At 35.3% G+C, this 15,939-nt stretch overlaps 1 protein-coding gene across 1 annotated transcript in view; it reads left to right on the top strand.

Annotated features, from left to right (window-relative positions):
* Positions 1-12,716, top strand: part of TTC6 (tetratricopeptide repeat domain 6) — a 329,783-nt gene extending 317,067 nt beyond the window's left edge. The window contains exons 24-26 of the mRNA XM_027847447.1: positions 3,800-3,970; positions 8,466-8,691; positions 10,801-12,716. Of these exons, the coding sequence (XP_027703248.1) occupies positions 3,800-3,970; positions 8,466-8,691; positions 10,801-10,934 (531 nt within the window). The 3' untranslated portion in view covers positions 10,935-12,716. The remainder of the gene's footprint in view (positions 1-3,799; positions 3,971-8,465; positions 8,692-10,800) is intronic.
* Positions 12,717-15,939: the final 3,223 nt, after the last annotated feature.

The following is a 15,939-nucleotide window of genomic DNA, read 5'->3' as shown; positions in this document are numbered from 1 at the left end:
AGGCTTTTGGTAAGGGTCTTGTTCACACCTAGTTCTGATGTAAGTGGGTGTAAAGTAGTGTTTGAGTTTATTGCTTAGCAGGTGAGATAAGGATTGAAATCTGACTGGAATTCTGGGATTTGGAGAGAGAAAGGAAATTGAGATAAGAGGGAGAGGGAAGGAAGAGAAGAAGGGAAGAAAGAACATTTTCTGCCTATCCAAAGAGGGACTGGAATTACCAGTCTTGGAGTTGGGAGAAGTGGACTTCCCATAGTAACTAGAAACTTTGAACTTGTCTGCAGATGAGGAAGGCAGTCTGTGTAGAGACTTAAGGGTAACAGGGTCACCTCACAGCAAGATTCTCCTTTATGTATCAGCTCAGACTGAACCTTTGGAGGGGGGCGATTGTCATTTTAGAACTGAGGAAAGCTGTGGGAAAGGTTTTATTCTCTCCAATTCTCTCCTCCCCATTCCTGTGCTTTTATGTTACTTTTCTCAGTATTCCTTTAAACTATTTAACCTATTCTGTTTAGTATAAAATCCATGACTGATCATGAATCGTGATCATGTACTGCATGTCTGTATATTTTTTTTCTATGTGATAAAAGGGGAAATGGATGTCAGTGACTAACTGGGCTACATAGAATTTTAAAAATAGGTCAGAAAATGAGAACCAGAATCTGTTTCTGACCTGGAAACTATAGAACTATATTCATGAGAGGATTTTGTAGTGATTCTTTTTATTAATAAATTGTATCTTTAAACTCTCTGAATTGGTCCATTGAAGTCCTAGGCTAATGAGCAAGTTATTGTTTTAGCCGGATGAGGCTGCTCAGATTATAGGTGCATTAAACAAATCTCCAACCTCTGATACCATGAGACAGAGAGAGTTTGAGGGGAACCATAAGGAAGCGCATGCCCCCAGGTACACCTAGTAAGCAGAGAAAAGTGTGATCTGGGATGAATCATCTCCTCAAATTCTTATAAAAGGAAGGAATCGGTCCACATTTATTAAGTATCTGCTATGCGTGAGGCACTGTACTAAACCAGGAAAGGCAAACTAGGATTAAGAAGAGAGTGCCAAGCCAATTTTGCTCCACAGTGACACCTTCTGGTTACACTAACATGTACTCTAGATTGGGAAATGCAGTCATGAAAGGATTCACATGTAGGGCATGGTAGGTACCACGGACTAAATTGCAATGAAGTTAGTCAATTCGGAATGTGAACCTTTCAAGAATGAGTTTCTAAAGACACGAAGAAAAATAACACACATGAAGAGAAAACTGAGGAGACCCCTTGTCTAAAGACACCTATATGGATGCACAGAGACTCCAGACCAGCTTGGATTTTAAAAAGACATGTACATAAGATGAAAGAAGGGATGGTAAAAGAGAATAAAACATTACAATCCCGTAAAAATGGTATTATGAGGAAATATAACATGGAATGAACTGAAGCTAATGAGGACAGCTAGCAGTAACAACAAAAGGGTTTGGGGGGGTTGTTTGTTTTGTTTTGTTTTTTTAAGTACTATGTTGGGGAAAATAGGAGGATAAAATTAGGACCATTACTTGGGGTGGATGGGATGATGACAGAGAAGATGAAGCTGAACATCAGCTTTTAACTTCATTTTCTCTCTGCCACATAGAATGATCTTTGGAGTGGAAAGAACAGAACAAAAATTATAAATGTGGAAGTGAAACCCAAGAAAAAGGGCAAGCAAGCTAGCAAGGTAGAACTTAGCTGCCCCTGATGAATTCAAATTACCAGAGCAACTCGAACAACATCCCGGGTTGTGCAGATAAATATTTAACGTCGAAGTGGGGGGGAAAATGTACCGAGGACTGACATACTTTCTGCATTGTTAATCTTTTCTTCATCACTTTAAGTCCAGGCAATCAACAAAACAAATAAAGCCCTGATTTGTGGCATTTGCTGATTTCCAAGGTGTAAATGTTCACACTAAAAATTTAACAGTTAGTTCTCTGGCTCCAGCACACCCCTGAGTCTACATCCCAGGGTTCTAAAATAATTCTATAATTATTATGCCACTGTTGGTGATCTTTGAGAAATAGTAGCAATATTGAGAAATAGAAAATGTAGTAGCAATTTTCCCCAAAAAGGAAATGATGTCCTCAAAATATAGGACAATGATCTTGACCTTGACTCCTGGCAAAATTCTAATATACATATTTATTTATTTGGCAAGGCAATCTGGCTTAAGTCACTTTCCCAGGGTCACACAAGTGACATCAAGAGTCTGAGGCAGGATTTGAACTCAGGTCCTCCTGACTCCAGGGATGGTGCTCTATCCACTGAGCTACCTAGCTGTCCCTATTATATATTATTAAAGGGTAGTTAGTGAAGATCTTGGAAAGGAAAATTTATATCTATAGCTATATCTATATATCTACACATATATTTCTATATCTATATACATATAAACACACATATGTACATGTGTATGTGTGTGTGTGTATTCCACTAAGAATTGGTCATCCCAGACTAACTTCTTTTTTTATATGGAATTACTCAGATAAATTTGGTGAAATACTCAGATAAAAATGGTTATTCAGATAAATTTGAAATATTCAACAAAACCTCTCACATCATTTATCTGAACAAGATGGAGAGATATGGACTAAACTATTGTCTATAGTATATAATTAGGTGTAGAGTTCTGGCTGGCCAGCAGCTCATCTGAAAAAGATCTGAAGATTTTAATGAACTGCAAGCTTAGTTTGAGTCAGTAGTAGGATTTGGCAACTTGGAAGGCTAATCCACTTTGCTTCTGTTGCCCTGCCTGGTTTCAACTCCAGGGAATAAGATGCTCCTCCTAGAATAAGTTCATCACTTCTAAACTCACCAGCATGCTGCTAACTGTAGCCTTGATGGACACCACCTCCCTCAGCCTCCTCTCCTCTCTGATTAGAGGACTGGAGGGTGGAATAACAAACTCTTCCCAATGCCTTTCTCTACAGAGGGCATAAACTGGACTCTCACCTCACTCCACTCTGCATCTGCTGCCCTGCCTGGTCTAAATGGAACAAGATGCCCCTATATTGGTTACCCCCTGGTGTCCTGTTCCCCTCCCCACCCCAACCCACCTCCTTTGGTGTGTTGTCTCCCCCTTTAGATTGTAAGCTCATTGAAGGTAGAGACTTTCTCTTTATTAATTGTATCCCCAGTGCTTAGCACAGTGCCTGGCACATAGCAGGTATTTGATAAATGTTTATTGGATTGGATATAGTGTTAGATTCCAATAAAAGAGGTTTAGCTTTCATAAAGAGGAGGTAATAATAGTCCCATTGCGCTCTGCCCTAGTCAGACCAAATCTGAAGGTTCTATTCCAGGCACCACTTTTTCAGAAAAACAAACAGGAGAACATCCAGAAAAGGCATTATGAACAATGTGAGGGTATTTTAGCTCAGAAAAGAGAAGATTTAGGGGAAAGATGATACCTGTCTTCAAAGATATGTGGTGCCATTTGACTTGACACCAGAGAGTAGAACCAAGAGGAGTGAGCAGAAATTTTGAAGGCGAATTTAAGCTTAATGTGAGGGGAAACTTCTTAAGAGAGCTCTTCAAAAGTGGAATTGACTAGCTCAGGTGGTCATCAGTTCCCCCTCACTAGAATTCTTTGAATAAATGCTAGAACACTTGTTCCTACAATTTTACTGCCTATTTCCTATAATTTTACTGCTTAGTCATCTTTTTTTTTTACTCTCTCCCAGGGATTGTTTTCACGAAGGATGAAAGGTTGAAAGGGTGAAAATGTCATTCTTTAATGTGAAATACTCCTACTGTTGTCTTTCAGATCACTACTTCTGCAGAATTTTTAACAAATCGTGGTGTGATTCACGAATTTATGGGTGAACGGCATATTGCCATGAAGGACTATCAGGCTGCACTTTCTATAAACTCTAAGTATTCTCTGGCTTACTTTAATGCAGGAAATATTTATTTACACCACAGGCAATTTTCCCAGGTAAGATGGTCATTACCTCACCACCCCCATACCCCCAAAACAACTATTTTCTTATCAGAGATGGATTCACTCCTTAGCCAATCCACTTTTTCAATGTTATTTCACATGACACTCTTCCAAAGGCAGAGAATTTTTATAAGACAAAGACAAGAACCTATTTGATAAGGGTGGGTGTTCCATTTTTTTCATACACTGACTTCTATATTTCTGTTAATGATAACATTTCTTTCTTAATCATTCTGTTAGCCCAGGAGACTTATCCTGTGGTAAGCCAGCCAGTGTTTCCTCACTGGTCTGTCTTATCTACATTATCTTAAATATTTAAATGTAAGGATGAGGTTGATTGATTTACTCAACCCACCCCATTTAAAATAAGTGATAATATGTCCAATCTCACTCATAAATCTTAGAGTATGTGTATAAAGTCTTTGCAAATCAATTAATGAAATGAAATGATATGATGCCAGACCAGAATTCTGAGGGATTTCATCATGTTCTCTGGGTCCAGTATAAAAGCATCAAGTTAGATGGAATCAGGAGTTCAAGCAAGTGGCAAGCCAGGAGAGAGCATTCCAGCAAACCCATGAGGAAGAATTTCTTGGGGTAGGGGTGGGGGGCAGGGAAGGAAAGGATAAGCTTGGTCTTTAGTCTTGGTTTAGGTCTTCATCCCACTCTTTTCTGGCCAGAGAAAGACTTTACAAGCTTTGAAAGACAGAGAGGATGCTAGACTTGCTCTCTTCCCATCAGTGTCCTAGTGGCATTTCCAAATCATCAGACTGCAAAGTCTGCATGGGAGCCAAGGACAGACTGAATATCGATCCACTGCTCCACAAGAAAACCAGCAAAAAAAAAAAATCTACAGCATGCCTAATGGAAACTTAATGAGCATACCACAAATGGGTAGAACTTGTAGTAACCAGAAGCCATGAATTATCTGTTTGGCACAAATGGTGTCTTAACTTAAGTCAATGTTCTCCTGGACTCTATATATGCTTACTTATGGGAAAATGGATCACAGACTTTCGGAAGAATGTTTTGTACCAAATGTTCTTACTGTACTACCACAGTGGATACTTCTCTAAAAACTACTTGGGATTAACTGATAACTAAAATGACACTTAACTGATCATCTTGAGGCACATCAATATGGAGTCAAGCCAATGGCATTAGAGAATACTTAAGGGTACCCCCTAAGTATTCTCCTGAAGACATATAAACTCTCCTAAACTACTCTAGGAGTACCCTTCTGAAGAGGTGTAACCTTGCTCTAGGATTTGAAATTCCTCTGTGGGAATTGGGATGGAGCTCCTCTTGAGTTTATGTGAGCTTCATAAAAAGAGAGAAGGAAATGTTGTTACATAATCTTGCAATTACACAAAGATTATTTGCAAAGACCAAGAGCAAGGTCAAGGAGGAGCTAGGTAGGAATGGCAAAGAATAGTTAGATCTCCTGCGTATCATCCTTTCACAGATGTGTGCTGTTAATTATGTGCATTAAATCTCTATCTTCAAGGCATTTTGTTAGTACTGAACTTCATCCTAAAGCTAAACATATTTCACCTAAAGAATAAGCAAACAGCTCCAGAACTGGTTGTGTAGTCTAAAACCATTCCATCCTTCCTAGAAAGCTATTCCTGGAGGATTCAAGGGATGTCAGACAAACAGACAGAAAAGCAGGGAGTCCACTATAAATTTATTTAGGTACTACCATCATTTTTTTAGTCCAACCACAAACAAAGAAACAGATTCCAATTGTCTAAATCTCAACTTTGTTTTGGATCTTGGCAATCTGGATATATAGTATCTGGAGTTTCTCTGGATGTATTTTGGTATTATACTGTGCTGGTGTTTCTGGAAATCATCTGAGAATTTTATCAATTTAATTCTTTTTCTTCTGACTCCAGTGCTTCTGGATCATTTTTAAAAAATATATATATTTAATATTTTATTTTACATGTGAAAATAATTTTTAACATTTTTTTAAAATTTTGAGTTCCAAATTCTCTCCCTCCCTCTTTTCACCCCTCATTGAGAAGGAAAGAAATTTTATATAGGTTATGCATGTACAAAATAAACAAGAAAGAAATTAAGGAGATGAATAGAATTTTAGAAAAGTTAGATATAATAGACCTCTGGAGAATATTGGTGAAAATAGAAAGAAGCATACCTTTTCTCAGCTGTGCTTCACCTTCATAAAAATTGACCTTGTGTTAAACAATAAAAATCTCACAAATGCAGAAAAGCAGAAATAGTAAATGCATCTTTTTCTTACCATAATACATAAAAATTAATTGGAATAAAGGGCCTTTGAAGTATATAAAAAATTAATTGGAAACTAAATAAGTTAATCCTAAAGAATGGGTGGGTCAAAGAATAAATCATAGAAATAGTCAATAATTTCATCAAAGACGATGACAACATACCAAAATTTCTGGGATGCAGGCACAGAAGCACTTTGGGAGAAATGTGTATCTCCAGGTACATATATCAATAAAAGAGAGTAAGTACATATCAATAAATTGGGCATGCAACTAAAAAAATACCAGAAAGTCAACAATTAAACACTATAATAATTAACAACAATTAAACACCATAATAGAAATACTGAAAATCAAAGGAGAGATGAACAAAATTGAAACTTAAAAAAGCTGTTGAACATAAAAAACTAGGAGCTGAGTTGTTTTTTTTAAAAAAACAAAAAACAATAAAATGGATAAGCCATCGGCTAATTTGCTTTTTTTTTTAAAGAAGGAAACTAAATTACCAGTATCAAAAATGAAAAGGTGACTTCACAACCAACGAAGAAATAAAAACAATTATTAGGAGTGATTTTACCAACTATATACTAATAAAACTGACAATATGCATGAAATGAATGAAGATTTATAAAAACATAAATTGCCCAGATTAAAGGAACAAGAAATATTATACTTAAATAACCTTATTTGTGAAAAATAAATTGAACAAATAAATGAACTCTCAAAGGAAAAAAAAACAGGAATTTTTAAAGAATAATTAACATATACTAGCAAAGAGATTACAGCAATATATCACAAAGATCATACACTATGACCAGAATGGATTTTATGCCAAGAATGCAGAGCTGATTCAATATAAGGAAAACTATAAGTATAATTAACCACATCAAAAACAAAAACAAAAATCACATGATTTTTCAATAGATGCAGAAAAAAGTTTCTGACAAAATATAACATTCATTCCAATTAAAAAAAATAGGAAGCATAGGAATAAACAAAGTTTTCCTTAAAATGATAGTGAGATATGTGTGTGTGTGTATACATATATTTATATATATAAAACCAAGTGCCAGCATTATCTGTAATGGATTCAAGCTATAAGTCTTATCAATAAGATTAGGAGTGAAGAAAGGATGTGCATTATCACCATTAATATTCAATATCAGGGGCAGCTAGGTGGCACAGTGGATGGAGCTCCGGCCTTGGAGTCAGGAGGTCCTGAGTTCAAATCTTACCTCAGACACATGATGCCCACTAGATGCGTGACCCTGGGCAAGTAAAAAAAAATATTCAATATCATACTAGAAATGCTAGCCATAGCTATAAGACAAGAAAAAGAAATTGAAGAAATAAGCATAGACAATGAAATTATGTCTATTTGTTCTTTTTCTTTTTTTCTTATGGGAAGATGAGATGGGAGGGAGAAAAAATAGATTTTTGGTCATTGAAGAAAAAATTCAGTTCTTGTAAGAAGTGCTGGGTCCTTTTAGATAAGTGGCATAATGGAGAAAATTCTGTGCCTGAGGTCAGGATGACCTGAGTTCAAATCCAGCCTCAGACACTTACATACTAGTTGTGCGACCTTGGGCAAGACAATTCATTCTGCTTCAGTGTCCTCAACTATAAAATGGGGGTCAAAATAGCACCTACCTACAAGGGTTACTGTGAAGATCAAATAAGATAATATTTACAAAGCACTTAATAAATGCTTTTTCCCTTCTCTTTCCTTCTTTATGAATCTGCAATTCAAGTACATTGAATACAATTCAATAACACAGGTTTCATACAATTAACAAGCTGAGAATACAGCCACTCAACATCTGAAATGGACAAAATCTTAACCGTTGATTGTTTCCGTTTCCTGCTCCCTTTTCTTCCTGTAATTTCATCATGTGGCTTGGGAGAACTCAACTGATCAGGGGTTCCTTAATCATGTTCTTATTATATTTATGTGGAAAAACTTTCTAAGATGCTTTGCAACTCTAAAGTTCTGTGATTCTGAATATTTCAGAAATGTGAGCTTCCTCAGCATTTTTATTCTTTTCTTATGTGTTTGTCATTGCAAAATATAGCTGAGTTATACCTACTCATGTGGTTTAGAACCTAATTTGGAATTTTTTTCTCTCAGTTTGAAATTGTCTTCATATGCAAAAGTTTTTTTCCCCTTACTTTCTGGAAGTTCTCTCTCCTTAAGACAGAAAATGCTACATAACCTTTATTATCTGTGTATTTTGCAGGCTAATGACTTCTATTCTAAGGCATTGGAATTTGACCCACTAAATGATTCTGCCATCTTGAATCGAGGTATCACAAATATAATATTACAGAAATTTGAAGAAGCAAAAGAAGATTTTATAAAGGCAATTCATCTCTGTCCTTTTTGGGCTGCAGTATATTATAACAAGGCACACTTACACTACAATTTACAACAATATGAAACAGCTGAAAAGGATCTTAGTACAGGTATAATTTTTTTATTTCCTGGTGAAATTGAGGTGATTGATACATTGAAATTAGGTTAAAAACAAGAAAAAAATTACCCAAGGAAACAAAAATAAAATTTAAAGTATAATAGTACATAGTATAAATTCTATAATTACATCAACAGATCTCTTTTGTGTTAACTTCATAATTCAAAGAGTCAATATGATGAAACATTTATAGTATTTTTAATAATTAAGCCTCCATAAATTCTTACTTTGATGTCTCATCATGGTTTTGTGGTAACTTTGGGTTCTCAAAGTATATGGCAACAAAGCCCAAGCTCTGTTAGTTCTATCATGTGAGAAAAGCTATGACTGCAGTCCTAAGTATGCTTCCCAAAGACTAGAATCACTGAATGTGCAAATACTCATCTCTAATAGGCTGGCAACTTGGTGATGAAATTCTATGGTAATGACACTCCACTGAAAATACAAAAGTGCCCTCAGACTTTTGTGTTCCTATTTTGCTTCTGAATTGGTTATGTCAAAGTGACAGAAAGGAGGGCAAATGGGGCAAAGAATCATTTTCTTGAAACTATCAGTAAGAGCTAAATATTAGATCCTTGTCTAGTAAGCAAAGACCAGAAATAGTACTGGAAGAACAGGTTATAAATTTTGGCATTCCCACTACAAGTGAAACCAAAAAACAAAATAAAATGGTAGCTAAATAGGAGGTATCAGAGGTTCTCCCTGGAAATAAGCAAAGAAAGGAAGTGGTATAATGATATTACAAAACATAAAGAAATATTATTTCATTGAACAATTCACCATCTTGTATTATTCATGATAAGCAGTTTGCAAGAAGACTGCCACGGAAATGGCAATTACACACCAACTTAATGGCAGCTTATGCATCAGCATTTATATTATAGAGAATGAGGAAGTATAGAAATGATATAAAGAATTTATCTTTTTTTTTCTAAAAATCTATTGATGCCATTACCCCTTGTGTACTTAATACCTTCTTTTGACATTATGATTGGTTCTTATTTCCACACGCAGCTTTCCTAGGACTTAGAAGGAAAGACATTTTAAGCCAGAATAATTAATGCATCCCCATTAGCTTTGGGAAGACTTAAACAAATCAGCAAACTCAGAGAGTAACTCTACTTAGATTGATACCTTTTATTTGTTGAGAACCAGTGGATTTAGAAATAGGGAAATTCTGAGAAGGGATAGGATGAGGAGAACTGGGGAACCTAAAAAAATTTTTCTGGTTTTCTCCTGAGGTAGCTTTTTATGTTAAATGAACAGTAACAGAAACATACATAAGAAGGGATCTTCACAGTATTTTTAAGTATTTATTTTGAACTATTGTGAATTTCCAAAATATTAGATACACCAATATTCAAGTTTAACTAGGAAAAAATTCTAAAGCAAATGTAAATGATTTTCAGATTAGCCACGTCACCATACCCTCCATTAGCAAATTGCATAGGATCCTATACTGGGCCCATTTTAGATCTAGTATAGGCCATCCCTCTAAAAAATAATATCTTTTTGAAAATAAAATAATGTCTAAGTATTCACTGAGAAATAACACTAAATATAGAGTGCTTAACTTCAATATAAACTTAATTTTTAAGTATATAATTTATTTACATATATTACTTAATATAATTTTATATATTATATATAATTTAATATGTTGATATTAATAGCCATTTTATTGATATTAAATATCAACATTAAATAATAATACAATTTACATAATAATAATTAAGACGAATTCAGAGAGAAGCATGCTTTATCCTTTAAGTTGTTTTTTAAACCTCTCCATATTTTTTATCCCTCAAAGAACATCTCCTTAAAGTTTACTCATTTGCTCAAGAATCAAGTATCTTCATCCTAAATCAAATGTTAAGTTTTAAAAGTTTATAAACTCTAATTTTGCCAATTAAGGTATATTAGAAAGAATGCACATATGGTAACATAGTAAAATAAATTTGACACCATAGATGATTTGTTGGAATGTGATTTCAATATTAGTGATATTTAAGTTTTAAAGTAATTTATAACCCCCTAAAATGAAACAATTTTAAATTAATGGAATAAAATAAATCTTGAAATGTATTATTGTCTTTTGCAGCCTTATCATTACAACCTAATAATCATCTGGCATATAAACTCAGAGCAGATGTTCGTGGAAAAATGGGTTTGATTGAAGAAGCTCTGAAGGACTATAACCAGTCACTCGACCTTCAAGAATTTGCTAAAGTTTAGATTAGATTAGACAGGCAGTGCAAAGTATTGCAGAGAAACAATAGCCTTTCTTCTCTAAAATGAAATCTATTTTTGAAAAGAATGAATTAGTATCACTGCTGAATGATCTTTAAACTTTTGTATAATTATCAAAACAATTAACAGCTTAATATTTATTCCATCTTGTGATTTTTAAATTACTAGATTATCAGCTGCTTATATTTGGCCAGCCCAAATAATTGAATTTCTTGGTGGCATTTAATTGCTACTGTCCCTTAAAGAATACTAAAATTATTGAAGTAGTCTCTTTAAATTAAGAATTTCTTTTTGAGGTAGTAATACCTACCATGTGTATACAAGAAAAAAGTGTCATATCTTAAAGAGCCAAATAGTAATGTTTGCAGTAGAGTTCAATTTTTTTTTAAGAAAAATGATCTTCCTGACTGAAAAAAGAAGTGTGAGTTTTGGGAAATTACTTTTTTTTCTTATTGCCCACAATAATGTGCATTATTATATGCATTCTTTCAATGACATATGTATTCTCTAAATGTACTGCTGTAAACAAATTTTTCCTTGAACATAGTAATTTGTGGAGGCATTCTCTTAATCAACATATGCTTTTTAAGGGTGCATATACCTTATTTTTTTCAGACATCCTAGTGCCATGAGATATATCATATAAATGTAGTCAACATCAATACTCTTATCTCCCTGCCTAAAGTATACATATTTGCATCAGAACAAGCCCTTCTCAACAGTGATCCATTTCTTTCACTGAGCAGATCCTTTCTGTAATGAGTCCCTGAGAATTTCCCCAAAGTCTTCTAGGAACTTGCTTCCTTTCTGATGGTGACAGATTTGCTACTATTACAATAAGTATTACTTCAACCCTCACGGGGTCAACGAAGGATGGAGACAAATGTTAGAATTCCTTTTCTACCTCCCACTTTCATTTCTAGTGGCTTATATCCTCCCCACCTCAAGTGCCTGATCTCACTTGAACTCATCAACATTCTTAAAGTAAATGATGTTCACCCACCTCCCATGCTAATTAGCCAATCATACCAGGTGGTAACATGAGAAAATAAATTTTAATTTTTCTTCTTTGTGGAGATACTTCTTGATTAAGTTTCTTGTCTTAGTATTTCTTATCAAACCAGTAACAGGTTTTCCATTTCTTGCTAGCAGGAATGAGTCAACTCCATTACTTAACTGCTGATTTCCAGGAGTGTGATTTGACAGTTGATTTAGTTGGCAAGGCATTACATAAAGATAAGCAATTGTTATTTGCAAATAGTATAACTTTTGCTTTAACTGCTGAAAGATAATGATTATGACTCAAGTTATGTTGTAAAAGAAGAGTGTTCAAGCTATAAGAAAATATCCAATTATGGCTTCTTTAGGAAATAGATACCTAATGTCTGTCTCAGTGGTAGCCAGCAGATCCTACCCCTTCCCTGTGACCTTCAACATCCACTTTAATGACTCCCTAAATGGTTTCAGATTTGTCATCTATTTGTTGAGATACTAGCTAAATTTGTCTGGGCATTTGGATTTCAAACCCGCACATTATTTTTGCCTTCACAGTTATAAACTTGAGCATTGGAACCCAAATTAATTCAAATCAACTATTTTAATGTCATGTTAGGATTACAAATTTAATGGAAAAGTTAGGAAAAGCAAAAGTTTTGTTCAATAGCTGTAATCCCAATGAACTAGCAAAAGAAAGATCACTTTTTTTTCTTTTCCTGATGGAGTTTTTAAAATGTGTAAATTTAAACCACTCCCCAGAAAAGAGCAAATAATAAGCATTAAACTCTATTTTCAACATTCATATTCTCTTGTAGTCTTTCTTAATGCATATAATGCAATTTTACATTTTTAAAATGTCTGTACAAATAATCTTGTGTTCTGCTATTTTCTGTTAACTTCATTTATTATAAAAAATTTCCATGTTTCTTATAGTCCAAATCATGTCCTATGTTGATGTCTCATTGTTGCATGTAGGTGACCTTGAAAGCTATGCTGGCTGAGCACAGACTCTGGCAAGGACTTCAGGTAAAAGTTCAGCAATAGACTCTGTGTCTGCTGACCTAGCACCTGCCTCACTAAGCATATATAGGCTCAATATGAACAAGTTGGCCATGAGAAAATGGAATTTTGTCAGCCACAGAAATTCATGAAAACCCATCCACTATGGCAGACAAAATAATTTGGGTTTTTTTTTTAAGGGAGTACCACAGTGATGAAATCTGATTTTTTGAAGTATTGATTTTTTAAAGCCCACATATTTTTTCATTTTTAATGGGTTTATCATAATGTTAAGATATAATTATAATAACTGTATAACATCATAGCTTTCTTGACCCTTTACCTATTGTAGGGCATTTGGATCATTTCCAATTTGTAATTGTTATAAACGGTACTATGAAAATATTTATAGAAATTACATTGTTTTTTGTTTCAGTTGTTCAGGGAATATATCCTCAAAGTGGAATTCGTAGTTCTTTTACATATTGCCAGATAATTCTATAGAAAGACTGAACCAAATAACAATGCAATTAGTAAAGTGTATGTTTCCCTACATTCCACCAACATGAGGTTTCATCATTTATTTTGCTAAGTGCTAATTATGTGCCAGACTCTGTGCTAAATACTTGGGATACAAATAGAAAAGACAATCCTTGCTCTCAAGGAGCTCATATTCTAATGGGAAAGATAAATATAAAGGATGTTTCAGCTGCAAATAAGATGGAAAGGACCCATAGTTCTTAGGGTATAAAATCTGATAAAATCACGTCTGCTTCTGATGTTGAACCGTTTGGCAGTGCCACATATGAAGTTGAGGTTGATGGTGGGTAGGATGGTGGGCCCTGGATATATCCACAGGCTTTGTTCTCTTTGATGATGCCTGCAATGGCCAGAACAGAAGTAGGGCCTGTGGTGTGAGGGGCATTGCTATTTCTAGGGCACTTGGGCTCAGGGACCTGGGCTGACTCAATTGAGGTCTGAGGGGAGGTGGTGGTTGGCATACTGGCAGTAGTTTAACTTACCTGACTCATAGTGCCTTTTATCTTTCCCTAAAGGTGTCTTGGTGCAACAACTTATTAATAAACATATACATACTAAAGGCAGGAATTTGGAACAAAAGAATGAAGTGATAGAAGTGAAAAATGATGTCTTGAAGCATCCCCATCTAGACATTTTTAACTTCTTTGGTCTCGCTCCCCCTCACCCCTACTCCGTTCATTTGCATGGGCAATGTAAAAGAATCTTATGGTTGAGAAAACTGGGTGGCCTCAGACTCAGACAGCCCTTGATATTTTATTGAAAGCAAAGCCCATAAAATGATTTTGAATGGGTGCAGTTTAACATTTAGTGGGCAATTTAGTGGGTATCATAAGGACTTTCTAATCCTAAACTAGATAGGTAGTTGAGGTTTTAAAAATAAACTTACTGGCTATGGTCATTACTTGCCCTCTGGAGGCAAAGTTCTTTTAAAGAGTAAAAGTCTAGCATAACCAAAACTCTGAAAACTGATAGACTGCCCTATTTTACATTTTTTAATCTGTGTGTACACATTGTCTTGTGTTCTGCTGTTTTCCATTAGACAAAAGCAGCTAAGGATTTTTCCTTAGTTGATAACTGGATATGTGAGCACCCTGTCTTTGAAAAGAGCTGAAGCTTACTTGGTCCAATTAGCTTTAAGATAAAACAGAAATGGCAGAGCTTATTCCTTTTCTTCTTGAGGAAGAGGAAGCTACACACACCTCACCAACTGAAGATGGCAGAAGCAAAAGAAAAGAAAGGAAGGAAGGAAGGAAGCTCTACAATTTCATGCCTATTGGTGCCTTACCTCAAAATGACCAGCAGAAATAACACAACAGAAGTCCACAAACAAGCAGTATCTACTCAAAACCAACAAGAAACCATACCTGGCAGAGACAGCACATCATTATTGCCATGTCCTCACAGACCACACAGACCTGGCAGAAAGAGCACACTGTGCTAGACCAATGAAAAACACCATGATAACATCACCAGAAAACATCATTAGATCTATGGTATCATAAGTGTTTCCCTTCCATACACATTCCCTCCATGTTTGCCCCATCATTACTTTTTTCCTAAGTGGGTTTATTCTTCCCATGGGTGGTCTGTGTGGCCACAAGAGAGTATGTTCCAGGGTGTTGGGGAAAAGGTTGTACTGCTACTTTTTCTTCCCATGATAACTGCATTTAGTTTGTTTCCTTCATTTCATTTTTTGCTGTTCAGTCATTTTTTCAGGCATGTCCGACTCTGTGACCTCATTTGGAGTTTTCTTAGCAAAGATACTGGAGTGGTTTGCCATTTCCTTCTTCAGTTCATTTTACAGATGAGGAAACTGAGGCAAACGGGGTTAAGTGACTGTCCTAGGGTCACACAGCTAGTATCTGAAGCCAGATTTGAACTCAGGAAGACTCATTTTCCTGACCCAGGCCTAACTCCACTGCATCATCTTGGCCACCCCCATTACATCATTTGTCTGAATAGTAAAAATAAACAATACAGATTTACAAGCCTCAATAAATGTCTTCACGAGTTGCTTTGCCCAGAAAAAAAAATTCATCAACTGAGTGCCAATCTTCCAGCAATCCTCCTTGAACTTATACAGGTTTGTCTTCATATAATAATCTGTTACCAGGCAAGTACTTAAGTCTTTCTAGCTTGCTGGAGTCTACCAGATTTGGGGTTCCATTACCATAGCTTTTGAGAACTCAGGTTTGAATCCATCTTATAATGAAATATCAGAATGGGATATTAATAAGGTTCATGGTATTCATTTTGAATTTATTTAATTTTAATTACTTGTGAAACAATACAATTTTCCAAGAAATAAGTTGCTGTCCTTGTTTCCCTCTCTATGTATCTGTTATTCAGTAGCGTCTGACTCTTTGTGACTACATTTGGGGTTTTCTCAGCAAAGACTAGAGTGGTTTGCCATTTCCTTCTACATCTCATTTTACTAAGACAAACAGGGTTAAGT

The sequence above is a fragment of the Vombatus ursinus genome, unplaced genomic scaffold (genome assembly GCF_900497805.2).
Source record: "Vombatus ursinus unplaced genomic scaffold, bare-nosed wombat genome assembly UNPS02015406.1, whole genome shotgun sequence".
NCBI classification, from domain to species: Eukaryota; Metazoa; Chordata; class Mammalia; order Diprotodontia; family Vombatidae; genus Vombatus; species Vombatus ursinus.
Note: the sequence above shows the minus strand (reverse complement) of the source record. Positions and strands in the feature narration are given on the sequence as shown.